The sequence below is a fragment of the Nycticebus coucang genome, chromosome 11 (genome assembly GCF_027406575.1).
Source record: "Nycticebus coucang isolate mNycCou1 chromosome 11, mNycCou1.pri, whole genome shotgun sequence".
NCBI classification, from domain to species: Eukaryota; Metazoa; Chordata; class Mammalia; order Primates; family Lorisidae; genus Nycticebus; species Nycticebus coucang.
Window position 1 is genome coordinate 96,124,665 of NC_069790.1, and position 20,782 is coordinate 96,145,446.

At 40.6% G+C, this 20,782-nt stretch overlaps 1 protein-coding gene across 1 annotated transcript; it reads right to left on the reverse strand.

Moving 5' to 3' along the window:
* On the reverse strand, positions 1 to 20,344 carry GPR37 (G protein-coupled receptor 37). Its single transcript, XM_053553999.1, has 2 exons — positions 18,416 to 20,344; positions 1 to 1,305 (listed from the first exon to the last, which is right to left on the reverse strand). Exons 1-2 carry the CDS (start codon positions 19,436 to 19,438, stop codon positions 487 to 489), a joined length of 1,842 nt encoding a protein of 613 aa, XP_053409974.1. The 5' UTR covers positions 19,439 to 20,344; the 3' UTR covers positions 1 to 486.
* Positions 20,345 to 20,782: the final 438 nt, after the last annotated feature.

The following is a 20,782-nucleotide window of genomic DNA, read 5'->3' on the forward strand; positions in this document are numbered from 1 at the left end:
TTAAAGAATAAAATGTGATTTATTTGGTGCTACTTTGTGAATGGTTCTAAGTACAAATCATCTCACGGTACCATATACAATATATACTTCCAATCACAACTCAAACGTAAAATAAGCTAGAAAATCACATGGCTATAAACAACATACAATAATGATATTTTTAAAAGAAAGGAAAAAGGATTAGCAATTAATTAAGTTAAGGTGCAATAACTTTTTCAGGTAAAATATTAGCACCGTACCAGATAAAATGACCCAGACTAGTGGCCTCATTGTTCCTCTTAAACAACTAAATAGAAACATTTTTTTTCAAAGCACAGATATTAATTTGCAAAATCGTTTCTACAAGTAGTTAATATTTCTTTCTCTCGCTCCTTTTTTTTTTTTTTTGTTAGGCGTTTTTTTTTCCCTATAAGGAAAAATATGAAGTAAAAACTTCCACAGAATATGAAAATCAATAAACGAATCTGTCCAGACGAGGACCGGTCCTCAGCAGTGAGTCCCCACCGAGGCGAAGGTGGACATCTCCCGGCGGATGGTGCTGAAGGGCGAGAGCTCCAGCTCCGTGGTGTGCTCGTGGTCGTTGTCGTCGCTGGTCACCGTGGAGGCCTTCTGGACGCACTCCTCGCAGCAGCAGCAGCAGCACTCCATGAAGGCCCGGCTGAAGGGTTTGCAGAGACAGAAGAGCAGCACGGGGGTGACACAGGACTTGAAGAACAGGAGGAACTGGCTGATGATGTTCAGGAGGTCCATCGTCTGCTGGGAAACCCCGGTGGCCATGTAGGCGGTGACGATATTGCAGATGTTTTCGGGGATAATGCAGAATCCGTATAAAATGGTCAGGGCCACCACGGTGCAGTTCATCTGGCTTTCCAGCTGAATCTGCCGCTTGTTCCCGCGGGTGCAGGCTTTCTCCGCTTGGCGGATTTTCCTGGCGGTCACCAGCGAGCAGGTGATGGTGAAGAGCGTGGGCAGGCAGAAGTAGCAGCCGAAGTACCACCAGAGCCGCGCGCTGTCGTAGGTCAGCGCCAGCACGTACACGGTGTCCGGCAGGTCCGGGGAGATCTTTATCACGCACCTCTCCGCGGCAGCCCGGCCGCTGAACCCCAGGTCCTCCCTGCTCAGCTGGCGGAGAACCACCTCCGGAAGCGCCAGCAGCAGAGCGCCCACCCAGATCACGGCGAGTTTGGCCGTGGTGGAAGAGCAGTTCTCCATCATCTCGTAGTACATCTGCACGTTGGTGGCCGCGCGGAAGCGGTCTATGCACAGAGCGCACAAGGTGAAGGTGGTGACTCCAAGGGAGGCGACCTGCGGGGACAGAGGGCACGTTTATTGTGGGTGTGCTCTGAGAGCTCCAAGCACGACAGAACGATCAGAAGGGAGGGAGAGAGAAAGAGAGAGGCGGAGGGGTGCAGAGACAGAGGAGGGAGAGAGAATGCGGCCTGGGTAACTGGGCCCAGGACTGCCGTCAAATCATCATCTAAGTCCCCAAATGGAAAACAAATGGTAGCTGTTCAGGGGTCATGGAGTGAATAATTTTAGAACTTTTAGAAAGTTTTACAAATTTTATAAATTTTAGAACATAAAGACCAGCTATTCCAATGCCATTTTATGAAGATAAGAAGCCAGAGACCCTGTGACCATGGAAAGGCCTGCCAGGAGAGGGTCGGGCCAGGAGCACACAAAGCGGAGGATACCCCACTCTCACGGGCTGTGTTTTCCAGACTGGCCTTACACACAGCAAGTGCTTAAGATCTTACTGTTTGCGGTGGGTTGGATGATTAGCTCCCTTTTATTTCTTCTAAGTGAAAAATAAAGCATTTTACTATTATTTTCAAAGGCATACACTTACAGAAATCAAGAAAGGGAAGTCCTCCAGAGGCCAAAAGTAAAGAGAAAACGAGTTCCAAATGGGTCAGAGATGCTGCGTTTGCCCTGGGAGCATCTACTATTCCGGATGAGGTTTGAAGGTAGTTCTTGCTGGGAGGATGAGGCCAGGTGCCCAGGTATATGGAAGTAGGAGACAAACTGGGCCAATGTGAGTGGAGATTAGGTCACAGGCGCCCTTAAGAACATACAGTTCCACAAATACTGACATCCTTAGGGGTATAAAGAGAAAAAATAGAGGGAAAAACAGGGAAGAAACTAGCTTATATAAGAGTATTTGCGTCTGGGTAAGTTAGGGACAAGGAGAAAAGGAAATAGCAAATGCTGACCAGGAGCCTGAACCTATGTGGTATGAAGGGCCAGAATTCATAACATCAGTGTGGCTCAGAAAACCCAAAAGGCAACTTACAGCTGTCCCAGGAATGCTTATACACTGTTGGTGGGAATGTAAACTATACAGCCTCTATGGAAAACAGTCTGGAGAGTCCTCAAAGAACTAAAAGTAGATCTACCATTAGACCCAGCAAACCCACTACTATAGATCTATCCAAAGGATACATGTAATTATATCAAAAAGATGCCTGCACTCATATGTTCATCACAGTACAATTCCCAATCGCAAGGATATGAAATCAACCTAAGTGCTCAATGACTAAGGAGTGGATAAAGAAAATATAGTATATACACCCCATGGAATACTACTCAGCCACAAAAAGAGTAAAATAATGTCTTTTGCAGCAACTTGGATGGATCTGGAGGCCATTATCCTAAGTGAAGTAATTTAGGAGTGGACAACCAAATACCCCTATCTCACTTAAAAGTGGGAGCTAAGCTACAGGTATGCCGGGGCACCCAGAGTGGTACGAGAGACAGTGAAGACTCCAAAGTGGGGAGGGTTGGAGGAAGATGAGGGAAGAAAGACTACCTCATGAGTGATGAGCACACTGAAAACCCAGACATCGCCACTATGCAATTCATGTATGTAACCAAAAACTACTTGTACCTTTAAATCTATCGAAATAAAATTAAATAAAGAGATAAATAGTAAACTCATCCCAGGCATGTGGTAGAAGCAAACATAATTCTTTTCTGGAATAATGTACTTTAAAAACAGCCTTTGGAAAAATCCCAAAGATAAAATTCAAGGGACCATGAGTTCACAGAGTCAAAAAATCATAATACACAAGAGACAACCAGCCACCAGAAACTTATAGGACCCCCAAACCCCAAATTACAGAACAGACCTAAAATAAGTACATTTATCATGAAATAGATATATTTATCAAATTTAAAGAAATAAATGATACTGTAGGAAAAAGTGGAAGAAAATAGGAAATACAAAAAATAATCCTGAAAATATGCAGAAAGGAGCTGAAAAAAAGTCTAGACATCCCAACCATAGGGAAATATCAGATCATAAAACTATTTAGCAATGTTCACATGCAATATTGTATGCAAAAAGATGCTGCTTTTACACATGTAAAAAAAATGACAAAGGTTAAGAACCAAAAATATGGTTGGTAAGAACCAAAAATACGATTCTTAACCATATTTCTTGATCCACTACATGCGGTGGTTCACACTTATAATCCTAGCACTCTGGGAGGCAGAGGCAGGAGGATCACTTGAGCTCAGGAGTTCCAGACCAGTCTGAGCAAGAGTAAGATCTGCTATCTACTAAAAAAAATAAAAATAAAAATAACAAAAATTAAAATAGAAAAAGTAGCCAGGTATTGTGGCAGGGCTTTCAGCCCCTGCAACTTCAGAGGCTGAAGCAGGAAGATTGCTTCAACCTGGGAGTTTGGGGTTGCTGTGAGCTAGGATGACACCACAGCACTCTAGCATGGAGCAGCAGACTGAGACTGTCTAAAAAAAAAAAAAGAACCAAAAACATGTACCTATTTTTTTACACTGTGGCTTTTCCAGAATAACAAAACATATGTTCCTAATGTAAGCATGCTATTTCTCATTTACCTATAAAATATTCATTGAGCATCACACACATACCTGTCCAACATGAGCACACATGTACTGACATTAGTTCTCTGCCAAGCATTACACTTGACATGGGGGACACAGAGAGGCGCAAGAAGCAGTCCCTTCCCTCCAGCAGAGCATCATCAACCAAGAGAGGGCGGATGGTGCTCACAGTCACAGCAATCACCCAGGAGTGTCATATTTACTAATGTTTTGAGGAAAATTTAAGTAATTTAATGTTTAATAAATTTTAGTCATTATTTATATATTTAAACAAAAGCAATGAATAAAAGTCAAAAGTTAAGAGGTTGCAGACAAAACAGTGAAACTGAAAAAATAGGCCCAAAGTGGATGGAATGCTTTGGGCTGCTCCCAGACACCTGGGGATATTAATTCACTCTTCTCTGCTCGCTAGTGGGAAGGTTTAAGCAGCATAATTATAGGTCATGCCTTGGCAAAGGGACAAGGGAAAAAAATAAGTATAATGTAATAGCTAATTATTTTATACTCAAAAGGCTCTTATTGAGAAAAGGAAAACCATTTGTCAAGCAGTTTTAGTAACCAGAATATTATTTTTTTATCTACTACATTCAAGCTGTCACCCTCCCTAGAACTCTGGCACCTTGCCTTATGGATTCTGAGAGTTCCAAATGTCAAATATTTTCTACTCTTCTTATAGGCTACACATCAGACAGTGCCTACTAGTTCTAATGTGGAAAATAAGAACAATGTATGAATGTCCCGGCTACTTTCATAGTTATTAGTAGAGCTAGTCTTAAAATGAAATATAATGAGGCTTAACTATATGACAATCAAAAAATGAAGAAAAATATGACTAGCAAAGCTCTACACCAGTGGTGATAAAGAGGTCATGATTCTGCTTAAAACCACAGTTCTTATTCTCTAAATTTTTCATGAAGTGTCCCATAAACATCATATAAGAAATATCAACCTGACTGCAAAAATTAAAAAAGCCACCTCTACTTTCATCTTTTTTTTTTTTTTTAATTTCAGATTAGTGTGAGGGTATATATGATTAGGTTACATTGTTTGTGTTTGTAAGGCAAAGTTTAAAATCCAAGACGGAGTTGTGTCCTTCATCCAGGGAGTGTGCCATGTACCCAATAGGTGGGAACTTACTGAGCTTCCTCCCCTTCTCCCCCCTTCTGGAATTTCACTGTGTTTTTCTCTCATGTGGGGCTGCAGCTAATCTACTAGTTTCAGACTAGAACTGAGTTACAGGGATGCTGGCCTTTCCATTCTTGAGATACTTTACTTAGGAGAACGTTCTCCAAAACCATCCAGGTAAATACAAAAGTTGCAAAGTCCCCATCCATTTTTATGGCTGAATCGTATCTGATGGTGTACATATATCACAATTTATTGATCCATTCAAGGATTGATGGTTACTTAGGTTGCTCCTACATCTTTGTAATTGTAAATTGAGCTGCTGTAAACACTGCAGTACATATTTCCTTATGGTAAATGATTTTTTTCTTCTGAGTAGATGCCTAGTAATGAGATTACAGCATCAAATGAAGGTCTGCTTTTAGTTCTTTGAGGATTCTCCACACTTCTTTCCAAAACTCTGTACTAGTTTGCAATCCCATAAATGCACCCCTCTCTCTGTACCCCTACCAGCATCTTTAGCTTTGGGACATTGTGATGTGGGCTATTCTCACAGGTGTTGGTAAGATCTCAAAGTGGTTTTGATTTGCATTACTTTCAGATTAATAAATTGATCATGGAAATTTGTTTTGCATTTATGCTGGAGGCACAAAATAATTCTAAAATTGAGGCCCACATTGTGCAACTGTCTTACGATCATATATTTTTAATGTCAGTTACTACCACACTTAGGGAAATCTGAGAAAGGCTGGCCATTTTCTAAATAAAGGTCCAGATCAAACAGTATCATGTGAAAATTGAAGTCGTTTAGTTTATAGATTTTTTTGTACTTTACATTGGCATGTATGTTTTTCAGATGTTTTGATTCATTTCATTTAAGAATGTGAAAACAAAAATTCTCAAGCTATTAAATAGACGCAAATCCTCAGCAAGTCTTTCTGTGCCATTGTCACTGAGGCAAACCTATGAGCATGTTCCCCTGTTACTATATATTCCAAGTCAGTTCACAGATACAAAGCTACAAAATTTTTATGCAATGCTTTCTTTCTAAATTATGAATAGCATTTCTATTAAAAGGAAAGCTCAGTAATATAAAAATACTGAAGACTGAGAAGAGGCAATCTGTGAGAGGCTCACAAAATCTACGTGCTCAGTAGTTTTCTATTGTTGCTTACAAAGAACCCAATGCACAAAGGATAGCACCGTCTCTATTAATCTCCCTAATTTTAAATCTAGAGATTTAAAAAATCTGGACCAATTATCACAAGTGCTAGCATTTGCATACCTAACTCCAAGCTGGTTACAAAGCCTGGTAACAGCAAATGCATGTGGGTGGACATGTATTAAGAGTAAGAAGGGTGGGTTAGATTGCCAACTCCTTAGATATCAAAAGCTGTGCTGCATATCCACTCTTAATTAAAAGATGTTCCCTGCCTCAAAAAGCAAGACAATGTTTTTTTTTAGATTCTATAAGATTTCATCTCACAAGATAACAAAAGCTGGGACAAATGTGAAGCAAGATTTGCTTGCATGTGTTCCAACTTTTTAGACAGGAATTCTTCTACACTCTATTTTATCGGAAGATGCTCAGTTCTTCTGTCATATTCCCAAAGGCTCTAGCACTGAGTCACGACCTCACACATATACAATCAGTAGTATTCTTGACAAATCATGGATGGAGGGATTCTCCCCAGTTCTTATACACAAATGTCAGAAAGCTCCAGTCTTCGGTCTCTGGTTTTCATACTGTACTCCTTTCTGATAGCATTGTCTGCAGTTAGAATCCAGCTACAGCAGGGTAAAAAAGTCCAGAAAGGTCTTAAGAGCAATGGAGAATTGCTGAAGGAACCAATGCAGATGGAGCTTGCAGTGTGGTCCCTGTAGCAGCCCAGTGACGAGCCTAGATGTCTACTCTCTCCTGTTGCCACTGCCTGCAGGGATATTACTGCAGATAGTTTTTTGGAAATTCATTTATGAACTAAATTTTATGTGAAAGAGCAGGAAATGTACAAAGGCCCTGCTCAGTACTTGCCAAATGACTTTAAAAAATCCTTAAAGAAGGTTTTGAACATGTGTAAAGAATTAACTGCACACCTCAGATAGTAATTGATGAAAACCATCAGAATAATGGGCGATAGCCTAATCTCTGCTTACTCAAACATGAAATCTATCCATGTAATTAAAATTCCTAGATGTTGGAGCAACATGAAAAGATTTACATCACAAGTGTTAAATACACTTGTTTACGTACAGCTTATTAAAAATTCTACCAAGATGAATAGTGCAATTATGTGCAATTACAAAACTGTATCATGACTGCTGGATCTTCTGCATTTAATGACTATCTCTGATTGCTGAGATTCAATATCACTATGAAACGTGCTCTTGGGAGGAAAGCTGGTAAGTATTGGCTTAGATGGGTAATTCTTTGAAGCAACATCCTGAGAGATGGGATGAGCAAGACGCAATCTCTTATTAATTAAACTGCAAGGGGAGAAATAATGAACAGCGACAAAAGCAGAACTGTAAACACCATGGATAGCAAGACTACTAAATCTGAGAATTTTGAGATCAGAGGAAAGGTGAGAACAAAATTTTAACTATTGGGGAAAATAAGATATTGAATATTTTGAGGGGGCTGGCGTCAAAATACAGAGATGGCAAGCGAATCAAAATAAACAACCCAAAGATCTTGCTTTCCAATAGCAATATTCTGCCCTTCTTTGGAGCCCAGAACCACCACAGTAAAGTTCTTTCAGCTCCTGTCTAGATGACATCCAAGGCAGTAAGGCTTTGGACAGCTACAATCACCTGCAGCAGCACTTCAAGGCACAGGACAGATACAGGACAAGCTCAGCTTGAGAATTCATGCGAGGAAGCAGCACTTTCCGGTGTCAAGGTGTGGGGTTTAGGGTCACTTTTCTTGACCACCCTTAAACTATTCCCATTTTAGTATCACTTTACTGAACTCTGTATCAGTGGCAAAGAGGTCAATGCTATCTGTTAATTTACACACAGAATGATTATCGTTATAGTCTATAGACAGCCTTGACTATCACAATTCCTGGCCTGTTTGCTGTGATTTCCCTTGATATGGGACATATCCATATATGCTTAAAGACTGTAGATGGTAATCACTGCTTTAATGAGGTGAAAAGACAAACATAATTTCAAAATATCTCCTAGGGAAATTGCTTTATAGGCTGACCAAATTATAAAACCTCCTGTGATATATATTTGTACTTCAAAAGATAGGATCTAATTCTTTGCAATTATCATCCGTGTCCTCTTTGATCTATTAGACTATGTTAACTTTGGGATTGACAGTTTGAACTATTTGTTGACAATCCAGAACAGTAATGATTTGTCTTTTAACTGAGGTACTCATTTAAATGTGTGGGATGAAAGGGTGGGGCACAAAGGCAAGAGTATCTGAAGACCACCCAGAAACCAAGTCTCAATGTGCTTTTTGTTGTTCCTGACATACAGAGTAACGCTTATAAAGTAGTAATAAGCTTTTCTCTGTGTATGGAAAAAAAAAATAGTGCAGGAAAGAATGCCATTAGCTTTATATATTACTTAAGTCATATATGAAATAATTTCACATTTGAATGGATTACTTAAATTTTCTTTTATATGATAATACATTTCAGGGAATAAAATTTATGCTATTGCAATAGCTGCTAATTTGGAGATTCATACAGTACTTGAGAATAAATGCTAAGGTCTTAAATCATTCACATTGTAAAATATTTGTATTATAGTCTATGTTTTAAATGTCTTATTAACTCAAACTAAACTTCACTTTGAAATCATCTAAAAAGGTTTAATCCTAACTACAGTCAATTGGCTGCAAGTTAATGACTCAGGTATCTATTTCCGGTGGCATTCAATACCCCAACAGATGAGTTCTCATCTTCCTCTTGCCTCAGTTTCCTTAATAAGAAGCAAAGTTACATGTATTTTTTTCTCTTATTGTTGATGCTGAGATGATACACTATGAAAAAAAGAAAAAGGAAACAAAAAATATAGATGATTTTGAAAATGTAGTGGAAGCTTCTAGAGTTACCTTTTAAATTTTATTACAGAAACAGCTAGAAAAAAATAGGTAGGTTGATCAGGATAATGAAACAGCACAAATATAGTCACCATCACAGAAAGGATGTGGTTCCTCTCACCACTGGTAAGATGGAAGCTAGGGAAACTCAACTCAGCAGTTATAAGAACCACAGAAAGTGACACAGCTTTCAAACGTTTTGTCACAGTGTTAAACTTGTATTTATGAAATCATGAACCCCAAACTTCTGTTCAGAAACTATGCTGATCAATTTATGATAGCCATTTTATATTACTGATGAGAAATTAACCCAACCAGTAAGATATGTGATAACAATGACTTTGGGGGAAAATTCAGAGTGAAACTATCTTTTTCTATAAGAAAAAAAAAGGTATTTCTCTTTCTAGCACAAGTAAATTTTAAGGCCAATGGCTTCTTAGGTTTTTGTTAAAAATAAAACAAAACAAAACTTATAAGGCAAAACACTTAATAATTCAGTTGGAAAGCAGACTTTATAAATTAAGATATAACTAGATCTCATTATCCCCACTGTTCAGGCTAGTAATTCAAAGCAAATAGCAGACCTTGAGCAAACCTGGGCTACCATATTCACTTTGTACTACACAAGATCTCTGTTCATTCAAAATGATATGAAAAAAGAGCATGCAGATAGTTTATGAAAAATAGTAATCTATCGAATATGATCTTCGCTATTTCTCCCTTTCTCAGACGCTTCTGCAAAGAAAGAAAGAAAGAAAGAAAAAACCACTAAGAATGAGAATAAGCTCTGAAACAGGCAACACAGATCATGGAAAGCACAACTCATCCTGTAAACAGTACCTTTTTCTAACCCTTCTGGTGCAAACACGAATGAAGACCAAAAAAGACCAGGGCACTTCTCAGCAAAATTTCCTTCCTATGAACTAAGTCTACAGGCTTAAGTACAGTGACATGACTGAAATACACCGATTTTTACAAAATAGGGAAATTTCTAACCACGGTCACAATAACTTCACTCTAGCCTACCTTATATTTTACATCAGAAGAATGTTTAAGTACATCTATTTATGTGTTGTCTTTTGTTTACGAGTGACCCTCAAAACAAGGGCATTATTGTTAAGAAAACCCATTCATTTGGGCCATGAAAGACAATCTATTATAAGTCAGTGGTTACAGGCCTAAAACTACTCAGAAAAAGCAGGATGAGCCCAGGGTAGAGTTTCCTTTGAAACTCTAAATGTCTTGAGCCTTTAGCTTCTTCTTGTATTTTCCATAATTCTTGTCCTAACAGCACTTTAGGTCAACTTCTAAGGAAAGAGATACTTTTCTGCACACCAGTGGGAGGAACACGTTTATCAGAGCCAGTGTTTACCAAACTGCTGTGAATAAGATGACCTTTTTCAGGTCTTCATTTCAGAATATGCCCAGGTCAGGATACTATGCTCAGTGACACACACTGATGGGTGTTTCCAAACCAAAAGCAGAGTGAGGAAAGGCCTATCCTTTTATGCACAGCACAAACCGCTGTGCATGCTCCAGAATGAAACAGGGCTCTTCAGACCACACCTCCACAGTCAGAGAGAAAGCTTCATACCCTTATCAGCATTATTGCTTTGAATCTGATATAGCCACATATAACAAATATCCATGTATTTCTATTTTACCCAGCCTGTTTCATTTATTTGAGATTCCCAATATCATGAGTAAAATATTTTGAAACTATCAACTACCATTACTGCCTCTTTCTCCACCTTCTTTTCTCTTCCTTAAGCTGGTTAATGATTTTTTACTTATTTTCAAAAGCAATTAAGACTCTATAAAAACAAACATATCCTTCCAAAACTTGTCTTGATTTTACATATCCTTTCTTTCCCTTTATAGTCCCATCTTGAATTAAGATTTCTTAGAAATTATGATTTCTGTAGCACAGTGTATTTCTTTTGTAGTTTAAAAGAACTCATTTAATTACAACTTGGCTAACATGTTAGAATTTTGTTATAAATCTTCCACGTATTCATTAATATAAAATGCACATGACGCGATTAGCATCATTTTGTTCTGAGACATAAGCCAGCTCTTGCAATCGACAAATCTAAAGACATTTTTTGTGTTTCATGCTTATTCTCAGTAATCAAAAATTCACTTCTAAATTTAATATTTTCCCCAAGCCCACAGTTCTGTGGTGTTATTACCAATCCTTGGTATTATTATGTTCCCAGTCAATATTAAAGTGATATTTCCATTATTAACCTATAGGTTCTGATGAGTTTCCAAAAGAAGTAACAGACTTTCACCTATTTCCCCTTGTGATTAATGAGACTGATTTGCATGATGATGAACGAGCTAGAAACAAAATTATTTGTAGTTGGGTAATTATGATTTGAATGATACCAAGCAACGACATTTTAAGACAAAATTTCTTGGCTTTTTATCAAAATTTCACTATCAGTAGTCTGTTAAGGAAGTATTCTTTCTTCATTCTATCTTCTTATAAAAGGCAAAGAGCTCTAAATCTCATTTTGATGTGAATTAGTTTATCAGAAGCTTTTCCTATGTAAGAGATATTTGAGCCAAGGAAAAGACAGAGATAGTAAAGCTAGGAGGGAAAGCCTGCAATGTGGGAATTGATTAGGAGAGGACGATTTTGCAAAACCGGGGCCACTTTGAGTAGCGTCATAGACCTAATGGGAATGACTCATTCCAGGGAAGGATCAAATCAATGACCCTGGCCTCATTAATACTGTGAACCATTCAAGTGTACAGACAGATAACACTGAAAATTATCATAAATTCACAAAGTGAAAGTATTCTGTCTTAGGAACAAGGCTGGCACTGTGATTATATCCTGTGTTTTATGGAAAACATCTATATCTACTTTGCAAATAGAAAGACCTCATATTGGAGGTTGCAGTAAGTAATACATTCTTCACTCTACCCCCAAATTTTAGATGAGATCATCTCTCTGGCACAAAGAATACTAACCTAATTAGGAGATTTAAGAGTTAGTCTTGGCAACAAGATTGAGTTAATTATGGGACATTGGCAGGTCCATTCTTCAGAAGTGAAATAACAGGAGCACCTCTAGGGGCTGGAGCACAAGTGCAGTGCCAGAGACAAACCTCCAGCCCAGCTGCCAAACTCTTTCCTCCCACAGTCTACATCCAGACACAGCCACGTGCTTTCAATCAGACGGTGTTAGATCTGTTGCAGAACATAAGGAAAAAGTTATTAAAGGTGGAAATATTCTATCGAGGTCTATGTATTATGAGGATGAAGGGAAAGGTAGACCCTCCATCACTCCATCTTGGGTGGACACGTAAGCTCAGATCTGTTTTGCTTTCGGACACATATTTACTGCCTTTTCTCTATTGAGAGATACTTTGCTGACATAACCAGATACTTTGAAAGCCCTTAGGAACTCAGGATAAATCTTTACTCTTAATTCATGTTTGAGAGATTAATCCAATTCTTGCCTAAGTCCATTCTTTATGCTTTCCTTCCCCTCACTCAAAAATAAATTCTAGCTGGTTCAGCGCCTGTGGTTCAAGCGGCTAAGGCGCCAGCCACATGCACCTGAGCTGGCGGGTTCAAATCCAGCCCAGGCCCGCCAAACAATGATGGCTGCAACCAAAAAATAGCCAGGCATTGTGGCAGCCACATGTAGTCCCAGCTATGTGGGAGAAGGAGGCAGGAGAATCACTTGAGCCCAGGAGTTGGAGGTTGCTGTGAGCTGTAATGCCACGGCACTGTACCCAGGGCGACAGCTTGAGGTTCTGTTTAAAAAAATAAATAAATAAATAAATAAAATAAATAAATAAATAAATAAATTCTAGCTAGAATATCTCCCTTGTCTGTCTCCTTTCCTGGCTTCTCTAAGATCAAATTAAACAATATATATGTTTTTGATATTATCAGAAGAAAAGGACTCAGTTTAATGTAGTAGTTATTACATTCCCAAATAAACCGTTCATTTAAATACAATTTTAAAATTTAATATATTCAATGTCCTTTTAGTTAATAAGGCCTAATAATTGTGAAGCAAAGATAGTTACCTTAGGCATTAACACAAATTACATATATTAATAGAAATTTTTAGGACTGACCTATTTGCTGAATTATCTTGCCAATTATTATTATAAGTTTCCTATTCCAGGAAAGCTAAAGAAAGTCAGAAAACAAGAATTGAAATATTTTCCCGGTTGTAACTTTGCCTTGTGACTCTTGGCTGTATGGGCATTTAGGAAGATTAATAATAAGAATGAAGATGAAAAGAATGAGAGGTAGCACAGTTTCCAGAAACTTCTCCACCTTTGGGCACAATCAAGTACAATTATGAACTGACCTATTTCTGGGTTTCCATAATGCTCTGTTCAAAGCTCTATTATAATTTTCACCATGTTATGAAATGTTATTTGACTTTTTTGTAACTTTAGTAGCAGTACCTCATCTATGGTATTTATCACTGGAATTGTTTTTCCCGGTTTCCCTTCTCCCTTCTCCTGCACACTGCTAATGTAGTGCCTCACATAGAAGAAAGGCCCACAGAGTGTTTAGCAAATGAATGGACGATGACAGACATGGAAAATGACCATAGGAAACAATAAATTATTCAAAGTGTTCCTGAGTCAGTTATTGGGTGCTGCTATGTTATGTATAATCCTTAAAAGCTGAATGCCAGATAGTATCTGTAGAAAGCAGTACTGAAAAATTCATTGACAAGTTTTAGAAAAGGATGAGTTCTCATTACAATCAATAGTGACGGAAATAATTTGAATATCTCTTGAATATCAGAAACCATTCATTTCTTGTGTAAAACCCAAATTCAATTAAATTCACCACATACCATGCAGGAATGGAGTTATAAATAAAAGCCCATTTTAAGAAATGGCTTTTTCTTTCCTGCTAGAGTCATCAGCTAAATATTTTCATTTGCATAGGGTCACAGAAAACAATTACAAAAAGGTTAATGAGAAGTTACAAAATATTTGTTAATCATTATTCTTACATATTGATTACATTTTCCCTGAGAATATTATTAGTAAATTTCAAATTACTTGTAAAACTGTGTGTTTCCACTTAAAGGTCCAGTAGAATATCTAATGGTTAATTCACCACTCAGGGGAAATTTACCATCTGTCATGATAAACGTGCTAGAACTTGAATGCAGGAGTTCTTGGGAAATCTGTGTAGAATCACAGAGCTTTATGGCAAAGTTATCTTCAGCCTGTGATGCCCTTTCTCTCTTTCTTTCTGGTCTGTACTAACTATAATCTAAGGCAATGAAAGAGCCATTGTTTCATTCAGTGTAAAACGAGTATTTCTAAAACCATCAGAGAAACTAGCTGTTCTCATCAGAAAATGTTCTAAACTTGTCACAAATTATCCCAGACCAGAGGCCCTGGTGAGATATGTTAACTTTAACCATCCTCAACCCCCACACAGCAAGCCTGTGTCCCAACTAAATAGAAATACAGTTACATCTGGCATTATCTTAGAACTATTTGAAGCCTTCTGCTCTACAACACACCATAAAGGCATTACTTTTAAAAAATCTTTTAAAGTAAAGAAAAGCCTAGACCATTTGAAATCTCCAATTAATGTCAAAATAGAAATAAATACACATATTTGACAGTTGATCTGGGTCAGATAATACATTGACGCTACCTGACTTCCATCAAGTAATGAGCAAAGAGCTGTTCCACTCACCATTCAATGCCTGAAATATTTGACGTTAGTCACTGGTTAGATTCTGAAGCAAATGGTACGACAAGGCACTCTTCTGCCATTCTTCTATTGTAATCTACACCCAGACTTCCATATCTCTCTCTCTCTGTTTCTGTCTCTCTCTCTCTCTCTCTCTCTCACACACACACACACACACACACATACAAACTATACACAACTGTTGCTTTGAGTATAGTTTTTTCTGGTGACTACGTGGTAACCCAGTTAAAGTGATGTGTCTATAAGGATGGCCATCATCCATCCACATTTTCTTTTCTCCTGTCCATCCATTTCTACCATTCCATTTCTCCTTGGTCTTTATGAGATTTATCACTAGGCCATAAAGATATCATAAACCTGGAATAGAAGGGTGAGGTCATCAACTGTGACAGTTCCTAGCACATTCCTACTCACAGCAACATTAATCATCCTAAAACTTCATCTCAAACAATAGACCCTAGAAGCTGGATACCATCCTCAATCCTTAGGCCAACAACTTGGTGAATGCAAATTGTGAAGAGTCTGTAGTTTCTGCTCAAGAAATCTCTTTGGCTTTTCTACACAAGCCCAACTCTTCCCAAATTCCATTATCCTCTTCAGATTATGCTAACACTTAAGCAGTAACAACAAAAAAAGGACTGTGCTAGAAAAGAAAAATAAGGCAAAAAAGAATAAAAAGAAAACAAAAGAGAAGATGGGAAAGAAAACCTGTAAAAAACAATTGTGAATAAAGTTTAAAATTAACTCTGAAAAACTAAAGAATAAAAACATTGAAAAAAAGCTAACCATACCTTTGAAAAGATGGTAAATCCCTCATTGTAAATCAAGATGAGGGTGTATGGTTAAAGAAAAGAGAGGAGAATAGCCAAAAAAAAAAAGTTTTAAAGTATAAGAAAGTAAAAACTAAAGAAAGGTAAAATCTAGAAATATGAAAAGAGGCAAAATGTCAGATAATTCTAAGAAGTCTTGAAGGAAACATATACAAAGGGGATTTGGAGAAAGTTTGAATAAAGGTAATATATTTGTATTATCCTTCACAAATCCAACACACTATGATTTTAAGAGTATAAAATGTAATATATGGTTTTTAATTATTAAAACAATCATGTTTGGCACATGACTAAAAAGCGTAGTTGTCTCACATTATTTCAATTTTAAAAATTTTAATGAGCTACCAACTGCAAAACTTATTTCTGGTTTATGAGAAATAAGATGAAATTCAAAAACAAAAGAAGCCATGCATTTTATCATATAACAAATAATGTTAGCTGGCCTTTTATTTGTTCCTTTCCAGTAGATATAGAAAAAAATTTTTAGAGATTCCAAGGAGCAGAAAAGAACACTCACTGGATACCACTTTTGCCTTACCCATGTTTGCATAATCAGCAAACATCAACAAGAAGCAGAAGAATTAAGACTAAAGATCCGGTGGCCACCGACTAGGTGAATATGCTTAGGATATCGTTCTCTTCTCTGAGCCTCATGTTTCATTTTTAAAATAAGGGGGTTTGAGGTGGTGCCTGTGGCTCAAAGGAGTAGGGTGCCGGCCCCATAGACTGGAGGTGGTGGGTTCAAACCCAGCCCCAGCCCAAATGAGTGAATTTTTTCTCAACCCTTTGCTTCTCTAGGACAAATAAAACCTTGTACTAATAACTGAAAAATAGAGAAAGCTATAAAGGTGGGGGAAAGTTAAGTAAAAATAAAAGAGTAAAAGAGACATTTTACCAACAATAAGAGAAGAGGTAAAAATCCAAACTATTCTTAAGGAGAAGAAAATTAAATTTACAAGTAAAATAAAAATAAAAGAAAGTGTCATTCCATTGTTTTAAAACTCTGAGAATTATAGTGAGAGAAAGTTAAAACATATACATTACAGTTGCTCCAAACTCTTTAGGTCTCATTAAACACACCAACGTTTTTAATATTCTTTCCTGAATTTTATAGAATTCTTATCTTTTAAAGTTTTCTTTCAAGAACTGGTAATTTGTTTTCTTTCCTCAATTTTTTTTTTCTGTCCTCTCTACTATCCTCCCCTCTAATGCTGTATATAAAAGTTTCTACATAGGTAGTAGATTTCCAGGGAGACAAGCCAAAACATTTCTCTTAGTGGAATACCTCTCCTGCCCCCTCTGGAGTTTACTTTTTGTCTCCTTCTTGCATAAGTCAATTTCTTCTGTATTCTTCAAACAAATAATTGGAGAAATCGTAAATGGAAATTGACCTTAAAAATGGTAAGTGGTAAACAGGTGCATATTGTCGAACATAAGTATAATGACCTTCTCCACAATTCAAAAACGAACTGTCTACTCAGTAAATTAGATGTTTCAGAAGTACTTTGAGCTTGGCAACAAGAGAAATCCTGGGTCCTGGTAAAGTAGCAACAGCTGATTTAGTAGTCATGGAATGACTCTGCATCTGATTTCTGTCAGGATAACAGAGGGTCTTATTTATTGTCTCTTGCTTGGTCCTGCTAAATAGGTACTGTTTTCTGTTTACTTTTCCCCTAGCTTTAGGCCCGGGAACAATGTTGAACATAGTGTCACTGGCCCTGGTGCCAGACAGAATCAGGGGCTCTGAAATATTTAGTTTCCCTCTTCTGCTTCCATAAATGAAACGGACAGTCTGAATGGAGAAAATCAAGGGCCAGCTGGCTAAAAACGCAACTGGCAGCAAAACACTTGAGCCCCTTCCAAGAACTGGTGTTTAAAGAGAGGCCCTTTAAAGAGCAAATTCCAACTACAATAATGGTTCAGGACACTCACTGTGGGACGAAGTAGTAAAATTTCACGCAAAATTATTTTAATTTCTAAAGTTTGGAAACTATTACATGTCCTCATCTTTTAGTCTTAGAGTCAATCCCTTAAAACAGGCAATTCTTTATGTCCAAACCAAATGATAAGTCTATACTCTCTACTTCAATAAGGTTAAACGAATTCTGTGCCATGGTGGCCAAAGTCTTATTTTTGCTTAATTTTATTCCTACAGAAATAAACAAAACTGTTAAACAACTGAGAAGGTAAAGGAGAGAAACCAGAAATGACATAAGCATTTAGAAGAGTTAGCATGGAAGACAGCCAGACACTTAAACTAATCTGAGAGATTATTAATCTATCACATGGCCAACGGACAGAGAAATGCAGATTTCCTGATTTAAAAAATAAAATATTACTCCAGCTTTGGTATTTAAAAAAATGCAATAGTCTGCTTGGGGTAAAAAGTGTTGAAGCACTAAAAACTCAGTAGATAAATGCTAATGATTTCCCCCTCCCCTTGCTGGGCTCTGATAATGATAACCATGGGCTGGGCATTTATTTAACCCTAGACTCTCCAACAGGTGCCAAATCAGAAATATGTGCAACACTATATTCAGAGAGAGAGAGATGTACAATCCAAACAATTCTGTGCATTATGAGGTCATCATTTTTTCACAGCCCAGGAGCAGATCAATTTGAAGGTGATGTAGTAAAGCTGCCTCTTTGGATACATACACACGTGCATCAGTGATTGGGAAGAGAAACGGAAGAAGGACCTAGGTAAATGGCAAAGGGGTTCCAGCCAGGTAAGTGCCTTCCACAGTAGTTCTCTGATGCTACCATCCAGGTAACAGATAAAGCCAGTGGCTTGAGACCCCCTGGGAGGTGTTACCTCTATATAGGGCACAATTTTGCAGGAGAAGTCCTCCAGCAGCCACTTCTTGGTGAGCTCGTGGAAGATGACGAGGGGAAGACAGAAGAAGATGATGAGGAAGTCCCAGAAGGCCAGGTTGGCCAGCAGGGAGTTGGAGATGCTCCGCATGTAGTAGTTGTGGCACACGATGCACATCACCGCCAGGTTGCCAATGATGCCGGTGCCGAAGATCACCACCGACAGACACATGACCGCGTAGGCGCCGTACGACTCCTGGGTCAGCGGGTAGAAGGGGTTCTTCACTCGCACGCGCCGGCTGGTGCTGTTCCCCCGGCGGACGCCCCCGCGCTCGTGGGCCCCGTCCCCCGAGGACCCGTTCTGGGCCAGTGCCCGGCCAGGAGGTGCAATTGTCCGCCCTTGGTGCCCGGCCAGTTCCTTGACCGTCTTGGGTGGGGGCTTCTGGTGGGAATCCTGGAGTCTCCCGGCCCTCCTGGGCCAGTAGAAGAGATCACTGGGTCCAGGCACCGTCCTCACTCTCTGCTCCGGGCTCCACCCGGAAATGCCAGGGCTCCTGGGATTCTTCTCATCTTCCTGTGAGATCTGAAGTAAGAGCTGGAGGGCCGTAGGGTCCCCTCTCCCCAGAGTTTCAGGGAATTCCTGACCCCGGCCCCCTTTCCACCTCCAGGGGCTAGGAGGCCTGGTCGGAGGTCCCGAGGGTTCGGCGGCGGCTGCCTCCGCCCCTCTCCCCGCACCTGGGTAACTGCCTGGGGCAGCAGGTGGGTCCCAGGAGGGCGCCCCCAGCGCGGCCGCCTCGGGTTTCTCCCACGGCGCACGGGCTCGGACCACGTCTCCGGCAGTATTTCTCGGCCCCCAAGCGTCCCTGCCGCGGCGCTGGATCAGTGTAGGTGAACAGCTCTCCCCCAGACAAGTTCGGTTCCTGACCGCAGGGGCGGACCCCCGGGCAGAAGAGGCAGAAACCTTTAGCAGTAACAGAAGCAGCAGCCTTGACGTACGGACGAGAAACGCGCCGGTAGCCGGCATGGCGTGGCAAGGGCGCACCCAGCAGCCGCGGCTCCGGCTCAGGACCGGCACCTGCTGCCCAAGTTCCTGTCGAGAGTTAGACACATGTCACATACTCACCCCTGCCCGGGCAACAAGGGACTGGAGATTACCAGGAGGCGTCCCGTCCCGGGGTCACACACACACACACACACACACACACACACACACCCCTACAATACTTCCTCGTTTGGCATCCAGTGCATTTGTCAGACAAATCCAATCCCAGTGAGGCGTACCCTCAAGGTTCACAGAGATAATGACTACTCTTGGTGGTTGACCTTGAAAAGTTGCAACTAACACCTCGCCGTTGATTAATGCTGCAAATGGGGAGAAGGAACGAAGCCCCACGCTCCTCCCTGCCTTCGGATGGCTGCCTTCTTGTAACAGTTGCTCGGCTTATTTACATCCTTTCCACACGGCTTTATCCAGTTGCAAGCCCAGGTCTCCAGAGGGAAAGCAAAACAAGTCCCCCTCTCCCAGACGACTGGCAGTCACAGTCCCTCTCCCTGCTCACTGGAAACAGGTTGCAAACAGTCAGACGCAGCGCAGATGCTCAAACGAAACTCCTGCCCCACCTCACCCCAGCGACTTGAGACACAACTGCTGCCGAGGAGAAGCAGGTTCCAAACCTGCGGCTACTGTCAAAGTTGCTTCTCCTACAGCTCAAAGTTGACGACGGTCGCGGGCTGCTGGGCGGCTTGCCCGGGCGAATAGGGAGAAGAGCGCGCTGCTGGCTGGCGGTTGTGTCGCTGGCCGCGGGAGCGCGTTCCTGCCACCTCGGGCGCAGCAGGGGCGGAGAGCGCGGTGCCTGGAGCCGCCGCGGGCGAGGCAGTGCGCGGGTGGGAGAGGGGAGGTGGCCGGGCCTCTCCCAGCCGCTCCGACCGCTGCGCGCACTCGCCAACCCCGGCGCTCCCTGCTCGTCTCCTCCCCCGCCTCCACCTCTTCCTCCGCGGAGAGATGCTGGTTTGTGGGGAGACGGGATCGCCTGGTGGTTTACCACTACTGATCCCTCACACGTTTCGTTCTTGCTGTTTGTAACGGCTTTCACTCCTCGGAGCTGGAGGCGGCGAGGGAGCAAGAGGGGTGGAGGCTTAAAGCCCGAGCGGCTTCGGGCGAGGGATGGGCGTGACAGGTTAAATCCCCAGTTGTCCAAACCAGCCAGACCGGTCCCGGAGCGGGGCGGGCTGAGGGGGGTGGGAACTTGGGAAGGGTAGGGGAAGTGGAGGAAAAGGAGAGGGAGGTAGGAAAGAGGGGAGAGACGCCGTGATCCCCTCCCTCGGCCGCCGCCGGTGCGCATGCCCAGGCCTCAGCCCGAGAGGGAGT